At 46.7% G+C, this 13,124-nt stretch overlaps 1 protein-coding gene across 4 annotated transcripts in view; it reads left to right on the top strand.

Annotated features, from left to right (window-relative positions):
• Positions 1-23: 23 nt before the first annotated feature.
• XRCC6 (X-ray repair cross complementing 6) overlaps positions 24-13,124 on the top strand; it is a 39,240-nt gene continuing 26,139 nt past the window's right edge. The window contains exons 1-3 of one of the 4 annotated variants that reach the window (XM_050805868.1): positions 24-231; positions 876-972; positions 6,576-6,688. In XM_050805868.1, the coding sequence (XP_050661825.1) occupies positions 891-972; positions 6,576-6,688 (195 nt within the window). In that variant the 5' untranslated portion in view covers positions 24-231; positions 876-890. Of the gene's footprint in view, positions 478-875; positions 973-6,575; positions 6,689-13,124 lie in introns of all 4 variants that reach the window. The other 3 variants (XM_050805870.1, XM_050805871.1, XM_050805872.1) reach the window with 3 other exon arrangements.

Genomic DNA, 13,124 nt, shown 5'->3' with positions numbered 1-13,124 from the left:
GCTTATTGTCCTGGCGTACGGCGGGGGCGTGGCTTTGCAGAAGTAGGCGGGGCTCTCTGATTTCGTCAGGGACGTAGGTAGAAGCTGGTTGGGGAGCGTGCGTGCCAGCCTGACGCGAATAGTGCGCACATGCGTGATGACGTAGGGGGCGTTGATTGGGAACAAGAACAGGGCCCGCGCATGCGTGGATTCTCGTCTTCTGTCCAAGTTGGTCGCTTCTCTGCGCCAAAGGTAAGCGGGCCGTTACCCATTTGTGTTGTTCGCCAGCGAGGCCTGGCCTCGTCCCGCTTCGCCCGCTCGGTGTCGCGCGCCCCCATAGCCTTGCTAGAGGGTTACCGTTAGCCTTAAGTGTGCGAATCCGAGGGGTAGCGACAGACTCGAGACCACGCTCCTTCCTCCCGAAGGAGGCGGCACCTCGCGTTTGAGGCCCGCCTGCGTTTGAGGCCCTCCTGCGCTTGCGGCCTGCCTGCACTTGAGGCCTGTCTGCCTTTGAGACCTCATTGGGCGTGATTGAGGAATTTGGGGAGGTTTTTGGGCGGTATTGAGGACGAGGGGGTCCGTTAGTGAGCACAGAATTCCGAAGCGGGAATCCTTCATCGTCTAAATGGCGCCGGGGGCGGGACCTCCGGCATCTGGCTTCCGCGGGCCGCCGCGGGCCCTGAAACGTGAGGCATAGCTGAGATGAGGCTGTTACTGGGATGGCCCCCATGCGCATTTACATGCAGTGCGACTGCCGAGCTTTCGAGGCGGCAGGATTTACCGTCCACGTTCCTCACTACTAACCAAGCCTTTAGAACAGATCTCACGAGAAGCTAGAGGTCGGTATTTTTTCGGTTTAAATTTGCCTGTTACTGACTTTCACGTCTTTCGCCTAGTGAGCAGTAGCCAACATGGCAGGGTGGGAGTCATATTACAAAACCGAGGGCGATGAAGAAGCAGAAGAAGAACAAGAAGAGAACCTTGAAGCAAGTGGTAAGTGACTTCAGCATGTAGTGCTATTCGGTGTGTGGAAGAAAGACCTTCCCTGCCCATCTCTGCTGGATGGACTTTTCTGTTTGATGGCATGCCCTTCTCCTCCCAGATAATTCTGAAGTTCTTTTTTTCCTTTGAACTTTGCAGAGCTACCCTAGGCTCTTATATTCAGATCCTACTCTAGTCTGCCCTAAGTTTTTTCTGGACACTGGTAGTTTGACATCTTTTGGGCCCTGATAAATGGCCATGACCATGAGTATTTTTTGTCATCTTAAGTGGTTCAGGTGAGACCCTTCTCATCCAGGAAAGTAGGTTTACCATTCCAGGACCTCAGTGTAAAAATGCCCCCACCCTACAATAACTACCCCAACCAAAGAATAAATGCAAGCAACACAGTTACAGGAAAGTGATTGATGCTTTCAATGTAGCCTCCAGGTTTGGGAGTGTTATGTTCAGGCAACGCAGTAACACAATAGAACAAAGGAAGAGAAATAGGGGTACATGTAATCTTCATACTGGTTAATTTAACTCCTGGGTAGACGATTTTTGAATTTTTTTTTTTTTTTTTTGAGATGGAGTCTTGCTCTGTCATTCAGGCTGGAGTGCAGTGGCGCAATCTCGGCTCACTGCAACCTCCGCTCCCCAGGTTCAAGCGATTCTCCTGCCTCAGCCTCCCAAGTAGCTGGGATTACAGGCGCGCTGTAATTTTTGTACTTTTAGTAGAGACGGGGTTTCACCGTCTTGGCCGGGCTGATCTTGTGATCCACCGTCCTCGGCCTCCCAAAATGCTGGGATTACAGGCGTGAGCCACCGCGTCCGGCCAAAATTTTGAATGTTTTTATTAAAAGTGAGAAACGCCAGGCGCGGTGTCTCAAGACTAATTCCAGCACTTTGGGAGGCTGAGGCGGGCGGATCACGAGGTCAGGAGATCGAGACCATCCTGGCTAACACGATGAAACCCTGTCTCTACTAAAAAAAATACAAATAATTAACCGGGCATGGTGGCAAGCACCTGTAGTCCCAGCTGCTGCGAGGCTGAGGCGGGAGAATGGTGCGAACCCGGGAGGCGGAGCTTGTAGTGAGCCGAGATGGCGCCACTGCACTCCAGCCCGGGCGACTTAGCGAGACTCTGTCTCAAAAAAAAAAAAAAAAAAACGTGGGCAATATATAAAAAATTAAAAAATTTGCCATAATCTGTATAATCTACCACCCTAACACAACTGCTACCAGCATTTTGACATTTTTGTATTTTTCCTTCAAGTATCTTTCAATCTTTATTTCCTAATAAAATATATACCTGTTTTTTAATTTTTTGATAGAGACAGGCTGGAGTGCAGTGGTGAGATCATCATAGCTCCCTATAACCTCAAACTCCCGGGCTCAAGTGATCCTCCTGCTTCAGCTATCTCAGTAGCTGGTACTAAAGTGCCACCAACTCCCAATAATTTTTTAATTTTTTGTAGAGACAGGGTCTTGCTATGTTGATCAGGCTGCTCTCAAACTCCTGGCCTCAAGCGATTCCCCCCCAGCCTTGGCCTCCCAGAGTTCTAGGTTTATAGTCATGAGCCTCTATGTCCAGCCTGTATCTGATTTCTTGTATTGTTGTAACGATGGTGCATATACATTTTTGCCATTTTAATTTACACCAGTCTTCCAAATATAATTTTAAACAAATGTACATAATTTTGTGTTCTACCTTTTTTTCTTATTGTTGTAGCATGGATATATCTTTCCTTGCAAGTACATGTATTTAATCTCTGTAACTCCTTTTATTTATTTATTTATTAGACAGAGTCTCACTCTGTTGCCGAGGCTGGAGTGCAGTGGCTCAATCTCGGCTCACTGCAACCTCCGCCACCCCGGTTCAAGCTGTTCTCCCATCTCAGCCTCCCGAGCAGCTGGGAACACAGGCATGTGCACCACCACACCTGGCTAATTTTTGTATTTTTGGTAGAGACAGTGTTTCGCCATGTTGGCCAGGCTGGTCTTGAACTCCTGGCCTTAGGTGATTCGCCCACCTCGGCCTCCCAAAGTGCTGGGATTACAGGTGTAAGCAACTGTGCCTGGCCTATAGCTCATTTTAAATATACCACAATTTGGCCGGGTGTGGTGGCTCACGTCTGTAATCCCAACACTTTGGGAGCAGATACCTGAAGTCAGGGGTTAAAGACCAGCCTGGCCAACATGGCAAAACGCCGTCTCTACTAAAAAATGCAAAAATTAGTTGAGTCTGTGGTGACATGCACCTGTAGCCTCAGCTGCTTAGGAGACTGAGGCACAAAAATTGCTTGAACCCGGGAGGCAGAGGCTACAGTGAACCAAGATTGCAACACTGCATTCCAGCCTGGGCTACAGAGTGAAACCCTGTCTCAAAAAAGTAAAACGGGCCGGGCGTGGTGGCTCAGGTCTATAATCCCAGCACTTTGGGAGGCCGAGGTGGGTGGATCACGAGGTCAGGAGATCGAGACCATCCTGACTAACATGGTGAAACCCTGTCTCTACTAAAAAAATACCAAAAATTAGCCAGGTGTGGTGGCAGGTGCCTGTAGTCCCAACTACTCTGGAGGCTGAGGCAGGAGAATGGCTTGAACCCGGGAGGCGGAGCTTGCAGTGAGCCGAGATCGCATCACTGCACTCCAGCCTGGGCGACAGCATGATTCCGTCTCAAAAAAATAAAAATAAAATAAACCAGGCATGGTGGCTTATGCCTGTAATCCTGGCACTTTGGGAGGCCAAGGCGGGTGGATCACCTGAAGTCAGGAGTTTGAGACCAGCCTGACCAACATGGTGAAACCCCATCTCTACTAAATGCAGAAAATTAGCTGGGCATGGTGGCACATACCTGTAATCCCAGTTACTTGGAGATAACCAGACGTTATATACCTTTTTAGGAAAAAACACGTTACTTACGAGTCATGCTGAAGAAAGAAAACCTGAATCTGATTAAGCCTCTCTAGGTCCTTAGTAGGAAGGACAGAGGACTATGTTAATCTGCACCAAAAGAGGTCAATCAGCACGCCCGGCAAGGTGGCTCATGCCTGTAATCCCAATACTTTGGGAGGCCGCGGCAGAGGATCGATCAAGCCCAGAAGTTCAAGGCTGCAGTAAGCTATGATTGCGCCACTGTGTTCCAGCCTGTGTGAGAGAACAAGACTCTGTTTCTAAAATGATTAATTCATTAATTTTATTTATTTATTTGAGATGGAGTCTCTGTCGTCAGGCTGGAGTGCAGTGGCGTAGTCTTGGCTCGCTGCAACCTCTGCCTTCTGGGTTCAAGCAATTCTCCTGCCTCAGCCTCCCTAGTAGCTGGAATTACAGGCATGCGCCACCACACACAGCTAGTTTTTGTATTTTTAGTAGAGATGGGGTTTCACCATGTTGTCCAGGATGGTCTCAATCTCGACCTCTTGATCTACATGCCTCGGCCTCCTAAGGTGCTGGGATTATAGGCATGAGCCACCATGCCCTGCCATTTATTTATTTTTATTTTTTTTGAAACAGGGTCTCACTGTGTCACCCAAACTGGAGTGCAGTGGCGCAATCTTGGCTCACTGCAGCCTCCGCATCCCAGGTTCAAGCAATTCTCCCACCTCAGCCTCTCTAGTTACAGGCATGTGCCACCACACACAGCTAGTTTTTGTATTTTTAGTAGAGATGGGGTTTCACTGTGTTGTCCCGAATGGTCTCAATCTTTTGTCCTCATGATCCACACGCCTTGGCCTCCCAAAGTGCTGCGATTATAGGCGTGAGCCACTGTGCCTGGCCAAAATAATTATTTATTTATTTTTGAGACGTAGTCTTGTTCTGTGGCCCAGGCTGGAGAGTAGTGGTGTGATCTCTGCTCACTGCAACCTCTGCCTCCTGGGTTCAAGTGATTATCCTACCTCAGCCTCCCAATTAGCTGGGATTACAGGTGGGCACCACCATGCCTGGCTAATTTTTTTTGTTTTGTTTTGTTTTGAGATGGAGTCTCACTCTGTCGCCCAGGCTGGAGTACAGTGGCGTGATCTCGGCTCACTGCAAGCTCCGCCTCCCGGGTTCATGCCATTTCCCTGCCTTAGCCTCCCAAGTAGCTGGGACTGCAGGTGCTCACCACCACGCCTGGCTAATTTTTTTTTTTTTTTTTTTTTTTTTTTTTTTTTTTTTTTTTTTTTTTGAGACTGAGTCTGGCTCTGTCGCCCAGGCTGGAGTGCAGTGGCCGGATCTCAGCTCACTGCAAGCTCCGCCTCCCGGGTTTACGCCATTCTCCTGCCTCAGCCTCCCGAGTAGCTGGGACCACAGGCGCCCGCCACCTCACCCGGCTAGTTTTTTGTATTTTTAGTAGAGACGGGGTTTCACCGTGTTAGCCAGGATGGTCTCGATCTCCTGACCTTGTGATCCGCCCGTCTCAGCCTCCCAAAGTGCTGGGATTACAGGCGTGAGCCACCACGCCCGGCCTAATTTTGTATTTTCAGTAGAGGTGGGGTTTCACCATGTTGACCAGGCTGGTCTCGAACTCCTGACCTCAAGTGATCCGCCTGCCTTGTTCTCCCAAAGTGTTGATTACAGACATGAGCCACTGTGCCCCACCTAATTAATTTTTTTAAAAAGGCAATCAGCAAAATCCAGAATGTGGATAAGTGTATAGTACAAAGCATCTTGGCTCTTCAGCAAATAAATTACAAGGGAAAAAAGAGAGGGTATCTGTAGATGAAGAGGCTTCAGAAACAGTAAGTCAAAGGTAATGTTTAGAAATGTAGTTTTGGGTGATAAAATTATAAAGAAACCGGTGGGTGTGTGGTAGATCATGGCTATAATCCTAGCTCTCAGGCCAGGGCAGGCCTGGGTGCAGTGGCTCACGCCTGTAATCCCAGCACTTTGGGAGGCTGAGGTGGGTAGGTCACCTGAGGTCAGGAGTTCAAGACCAACCTGGCCAACATGGTGAAACCCTGTCTCTACTAAAAATATAAAATTAGCTGAGCGTGGTAGCGGGCGGCTATAATCCCAGCTACTCGGGAGGCTGAGGCAGGAGAATTGCTTGACACTGGGAGGCGGAGGTGGTAGTGAGCTGGGATCACGCCACCGTACTCCAGCCTGGCAATAGAACGAGACTCCGTCTCAAAAAAAAAAATAGAGGCCTAGGCGGAAGGATTGCCTGAGCTCAGAAGTTTGAGAACAGCCTGGGCAGTGCATCACGATACCATCTCTACAGTAAATTTAAAAAATTAGCTGGTCATGGTGGCATACACCTGTAGTCCCAGTTACTCGGGAGGCTGAGGCAGGAGGATAGCTTGAGCCCAGGAGTTCAAGGTTGCAGTAAGCTGTGATTGTGTCACTGCACTCCAGCCTGGGTGATGGGAGTGAGACTGTATCTCAAAAAAAAAAAAACAAAAAAAACAGGATATTGACTTTTTTGGGGGAGATGGGTGTTGTAATTGGGAAGGAATATAATTATGAGGGATTTCTGGGGTGTCTGGCAAGACTCAATTTCCTGACATAGGTGGAGATTTTATGGTTGTTCACTTTATAATAATTGATTAGGTTATACTTTATGGCCTTTGTTTTATATGGTAAACAAATACAAATACAAGGATAAACATTTTCTTCCACTTTTTTCCCCATAGGAGACTATAAATATTCAGGAAGAGATAGTTTGATTTTTTTGGTTGATGCCTCCAAGGCTATGTTTGAATCTCAGAGTGAAGATGAGTTGACACCTTTTGACATGAGCATCCAGGTAAGAGACTACCTTTTAGTTTAAGACATTTAAAAACAGTATCGACTGGGCATGGTGGCTCATGCCTGTAATCTCAGTACATTGGGAGGCCGAGACGGGGAGATCACTTGAGCCTAGGAGTTTGAGACCAACCTGGTAACATGGAGAAACCCCGTCTCTACAGAAAATACACAGATCATCCAGGTGTAGTGGTGCACACCTGTAGTCCTAGCTGCTAGGGAGGCCGAGGCAAGAGGATTGCTTGAGCCCAGGAGATCAAGGCTGCAGTGAGCTTGGATTGTGCTGCTCATTGTACTCCAGCATAGGTAAGACAGCAAGACTCTGTCTCAAAAAACAAAAAAAACACCACAAAAAAGAAGTAGGCGCCTCCTCTTGCAGAGATGAGAGTATAAAGGAGGAAGGGAAGTTCCTGCAGTTATAGTGTGGAAAAGAGTGAGTGATACTTGGGAGTTGACTGCTACCTGTGGTTGGGGAAGATGGCTACAATAAAAAGGCAACTTCAATTTTAAAACAGGCACAGGACTTGAAAAGACATTTTTCCTGCCGGGCGTGGTGGCTCGTGTCTGTAATCCCAGCACTTTGGGAGGCGGAGGCGGGCGGATCATGAGGTCAGGAGTTGGAGACCAGGTTGGCCAACATGGTGACACCTCGTCTCTGCTAATAATGCAAAAATAATTAGCCAGACAGGGTGGTGCGCTTCTGTAGTCCCAGGTACTCAGGAGGCTAAGGCAGGAGAATCTCTTAAACCTGGGAGATGGAGGTTGCAGTGAGCTGAGATTGCACCACTGCACTCCAGCTTGGGCAACAGAGTGAGACTCTTGTCTCAAAGAAAAAAAAAAAAGGACATTTTTCCAAAGATACGCAGATGTCCAACAAGCACAGGAAAAGATACTCAGCATGTTTAGTCATTAGAGAAAGGCAAATGAAAATCATAATGAACTATCACTCATACCCACTATATAAACAAACTAAAATTTAAAAAACACCAGCAGAAAATAAGAAGTGTTGGCAAGGTTGTGGAGAAATGGGTGTGATTGACTGTGCCTGGCCTGTTTTTGTTTATTTAGAGGTTGTGTTTCATGTAACATAAAATTAACCATTTGAAAGTATACAATTCAATGACACATTCACAATGTTATGCAGACACCACCTCTATCTTATTCCAAAACATTTCAAATGGCTAAACAGTGGCGTATGGATATACATTCCATGAAAAAGAATGAAGAATTGATACGTACTACAAAGTAGATGAACCTTGAAAGCATTATGCTAAGTGAAAGAAGCCAGATACAAAAAGTCAAATATTGTATGATTTCATTTGCATGAAATATCCAGAATAGGTAAGTTCTTAATGCAAAGTGGTGGTTGGTTACCTGAGGCACAGGGAATAGATGAACGGGGAGCAACTGCTTAGTGGGTACTGGGTTTGCTTTTGGGGTGATGAAAATTTTTTGGAACTAGAGTTGGTAGTTGCACAACATTGTGAATGTTTGTGTGTGTATTTTTTAATTTTTATTTTTATTATTTTTTTGAGATGGAGTCTCACTCTGTCGCTTAGGCTGGAGTGCAGTGGCGCGATCTCTGCTCACTGCAAACTCTGCCTTCCGGGTTCACGCCAATCTCCTACCTTAGCCTCTGGAGTAGCTGGGACTGCAGGCGCCTGCCACCATGCCTGCCTAATTTTTTGTATTTTTAGTAGAGATGGGGTTTCACCGTGTTAGCCAGGATGGTCTCGATCTCCTGAACTCGTGATCTGCCCGCCTCGGCCTCCCAAAGTGCTGGAATTACAGGCTTGAGCCACTGCGCCCAGCCTTGTGTGTGTATTTATGCTTTTTAAAAATTTTTATTTATTTATTTTTGAGATAGAGTCTTGCTCGGTCTCCAGGCTGGAGTGCAGTGGTGCAATTTTGGCTCACTGCAACCTCCGACTCCCTGGTTCAGGCGATTCTCCTGCCTTAGCCGCTCGAGTAGCTGAGATTACAGGCATGCGTCACCATGCCCAGCTAATTTTTGTATTTTTAGTAGAAACGGAGTTTCACCATATTGGCCAGGATGATCTCGGACTGCTGACCTTGTGATCTGCTCGCCTCGGCCTTCCAAAGTGGTAGGATTGCAGGCGTGAGGCACTGCACCTGGCCTTGCTTTTTTTTTCGAGATGGTATCCCACTATTGCTCAGGCTGGTTTGGAACTCCTGAGCTCAAGCAATCCACCCACCTCAGCCTCCTGAGTGGCTGGGATTAAGACTTGTGCCACTATGCCTGGCACATTGTGAATGTATTAAATACCTTTTAATTGTTTGCTTAGAAATGATTCTTTTTTATCTAAATTTCAGCTTAATTAAAAAGATTACTGCTTCTTTTATGTACTTCATAGAGAGGAATTTTCACAGATTTATTATATATCTCATGCCTCATAATTTTAGAATTTGGAACTGAACAGAAACTTTTCATGTTCTAATTTGTGTACAAATAGTTCTTGTAGGCAGGGTGTGGTGGCTCACGCCTGTAATCCCAGCACTTTGGGAGGCTGAGGTGAGCAAATCACGTGAGGTCAGGAGTTCGAGACCAGCTTGGCCAACATGGTGAAACTCTACTCAAAATCAAAAATTAGCCGGGCATGGTAGTGCAGGCCTGTAGTCCCAGCTATTCGGGAGGCTGAGGTAGGAGAATTGCTTGAACTCTGGAGGTGGAGGTCGCAGTGAGCCAGGATCGCGCCACTGCACTCCAGCCTGGGTGACAGAGACTCCATCTCAAGAAAAAAAAGGAATTGTTCTTGTAGTTGGCAAACCAGAGTATCTTGCACCAAAAAACAAAACAAAAAAAAGCTCGGTGTGGTGGTGTGCACCTGTACTACTCAGGAGGCTGAGGTGAGAGGATTGCTTGAACCCAGGAGTTTGAGGCTGCACTGAGCTATGATTGTGCCAGTGAACCCTAGCCTGGGCAACAGAGTAAGACCCTGTCCCTTAAAAAAAAAAAAAAAAAAAAAAGGCCGGGCACAGTAGCTCATATCTGTAATCCTAGTACTTTGGGAGACCAAGGTGGGCGAATCACGAGGTCAAGAGTTCAAAATCATCCTGGCCAAAGTGGTGAAACCCCGTCTCTACTAAAAATACAAAAATTAGCTGGGTGTGGTGGTGCGCGCCTGTACTCTCAGCTACTCAGGAGGCTGAGGCAGGAGAATCACTTGAACCTGGGAGGCGGAGATTGCAGTAAGCCGAGATGGCACCATTGCACTCCAACCTGGGCGACAGAGCCATACTCTGTCTCAAAAAAAAAAAAAAGTGTGTGTGTGAAATAAAATAATAGAACCATGAATGAAAACAATCGTTAATTTAAAATGGTTCTCAAACAGAGTTACTTGCAGGGCATTAAAACAGACTACAGAACCTTGCCCCAGAATCAGAATTTCTGATTCTCTACATCTAGAATGGGGACCAAGAATTTGCATTTCTAGTAAGTTGTCAGGTGATGCTGATGTTACTGATTTGGAGACCATCACTTTGAAGAGCAGTGCTTTAACCTTTTTTAGACCGTGAACCTCTTTTTTTTTTTTTTTTTTTGAGACGGAGTCTCACTGTGTTGCCCAGGCTCGAGTGCAGTGGCATGAACTTGGCTCACTGCAAACTCCACCTCCCGGGTTCACGCCCTTCTCCTGCCTCAGCCTCCCAGGTAGCTGGGACTACAGGTGCCCACCACCACGCCTGGCTAATTTTTTTTTTAAAATTTTTTAGTAGAGGCAGGGTTTCACCGTGTTAGCCGGGATGGTCTTGATCTCCTGACCTTGTGATCTGCCTGCCTTGGCCTCCCAAAGTGCTAGGATTACAGGCAGGTGCCACTGCGCCCGGCCAACCATGGACCTCTTTGAGGATATGATGACAGCTACATACCTTCCCCTCAAAAACATGGTACTCACAATTCTACCTATAATTTCAGAGAGTTAATGGAACCCTTGATGCCTGAAGACCTCAGAAGAAAATGTAGTGTTAGGTAGCAAGGAAATGAGACATTCATAGATGAGCACAATTTGATAACCAGTAATAAGTATTCAGTATTTGATAAGCAATAGAAAACATTTTCTGAAATTCTGTTTTAGTTTTTGTTTTTAATTTTTTTAGAACCTAGAAGGAGCCCTTACCAAATTCTTTTAAAAGTTTGTAGACTCCTCGGAGTAGATTAAAATATTTATGGAAATGACTACTTGCCATGTGGATTGTTGTCAATGACTAGCTGTAGAACACATTCTGCATTTAAGAAGAGAATAGCTGTGGACGAAGGCCAGCTGGAGCTCAGGCAGGACATGGACGGGATCACCATGGTTGGTTTATTCCTCAGCTTTGCAGGTTCCATAACTTAAATTTTTTTTTTGAGACAGGGTCTTGCTCTGTCACCTAGGCTGGAGTACAGTGGCATGGTCTCTGCCCACTGCAGCCTTGACCTCCTGTGCTCAGGTGATCCTCCTGCCTCAGCATCCCTAAGTAGCTGAGTAGTTGGGACTACAAGCACGTGCATGCCCAGCTAATTTTTTTGTTTTTTGTAGAGACATTGTTTTTTATTTTTTTTATTTTTTTTATTTTTGAGATGGAGTCTCGCCTGTCGCCCGGGCTGGAGTGCGGTAGCCGGATCTCAGCTCACTGCAAGCTCTGCCTCCCGGGTTCACGCCATTCTCCTGCCTCAGCCTCCCGAGTAGCTGGGACTACAGGCGCCAGCCACCTCACCCGGCTAGCTTTTTGTATTTTTTTTAGTAGAGACGGGGTTTCACCGTGTTAGCCAGGATGGTCTTGAACTCCTGAACTCGTGATCCACCCGTCTCAGCCTCCCAAAGTGCTGGGATTACAGGCTTGAGCCACCGCGCCCGGCTGTAGAGACATTGTTTTCCCCTGTCGCCTAGGCTGGTTTCAAACTTCTGTAGCAATCCGCCTGTGTTGACCTCTCAAGGTTCTGGGATTACAGGCGTGAGCCACTGTACCTGGCCCCAAGACATAATTTTGTTAGTGCTCCAGAATTAAATAGGCCCCTAGAACTGATGAACTTTTTTTTTTTTTTTTTTTTTCCATTTTCCTTCTTTTGAGACAGAGTCTGACTCTGTCGCCCAGGCTGAAGTACAGTGGTGTAATCTCAGCGCACTGCAACCTCCACCTCCTGAGTTCAAGCGATTCTTCTGCCTCAGCTGTCTGAGTAGCTAGGATTACAGGCACATGCCACTACACCCAACTGATTTTTATGTTTTTAGTAGAGATGGGGTTTCACCATGTTGGTCAGAATGGTCTCGAGCCCCTGACCTCGTCATCCACTCGCCTTGGCCTCCCAAAGTGCTGGGATTATGGGCATGAGCTGCCGTACCTGGCTGAACTGACAAACTCTTACAAGACCTGATGCTGACATTAGTTTATATGAGGGATAGACTTTTCCTGTTAACTGGAATACTGATGTCTTTTTTTTTTTTTTTTTTTTTTTTTTTTTTGAGACAGAGTCTCGCTCTGTCGCCCAGGCTGGAGTACAGTGGCCGGATCTCAGCTCACTGCAAGCTCCGCCTCCCGGGTTTACGCCATTCTCCTGCCTCAGCCTCCCAAGCAGCTGGGACTACAGGCGCCCGCCACCATGCCTGGCTAGTTTTTTGTATTTTTTAGTAGAGACAGGGTTTCACCATGTTAGCCAGGATGGTCTCGATCTCCTGACCTCGTGATCCGCCCATCTCGGCCTCCCAAAGTGCAGGGATTACAGGCTTGAGCCACCACGCCCGGCCAGGAATACTGATGTCTTTAACTGTGTGGTTAAGCAATTTTATTTCAAGGATGCTCTTACTGGTAGTTACTGACTTATTTTCAGGTCACATATACTTAAACATTGTAATTATTTTATGTAGTCATCCCTTGTTATTGAGGGAATTGGTTCCAGGACTCCCCGTGGATTCCAAAATCTGAGGATGCCCAAGTCCCTTAAATAAAATGGCATGGTATTTGCATATAACCTACACACATCCTCCGCTATACTTTAAGTCATCTCTACGTTACTCATAGTACCTAATACAATGCCTGTGCATCACTTCATTCACGTGGGTTTGTTGTAATACTTGACACATGGCAAATTCAGGTTTTGCTTTTTGAAACTGTGGAATTTCTTTGTTTTTCCTGAATATTTGAGATTTGAGGTTGGTTGAACAGTTAGATGCAGAACTAGCACATATGGAGGGCCATCTGTATATATAAACTCAGTTTCCTGATACCAGGGTACTTGAAAGATCACATGACCTCTCCGAATTCAGCCAGTTAAGTAAGTGCCATCAGTAGGACTCAACTCCAGGTGCTCTGATTCTAATGCTTGGCTTCCCCCCAACTCCCATAGCACAGTTTCCTCCCTCTGATACTTTTCTTTTTTCTTTAGACAGGGTCTCACTCTTGCCCAGGCTGGACTGTAGTGGTGTGATCTCTGCTCACTG

Source organism: Macaca thibetana, chromosome 10 (assembly GCF_024542745.1).
Source record: "Macaca thibetana thibetana isolate TM-01 chromosome 10, ASM2454274v1, whole genome shotgun sequence".
Classification (NCBI taxonomy): domain Eukaryota; kingdom Metazoa; phylum Chordata; class Mammalia; order Primates; family Cercopithecidae; genus Macaca; species Macaca thibetana.
Note: the sequence above shows the minus strand (reverse complement) of the source record. Positions and strands in the feature narration are given on the sequence as shown.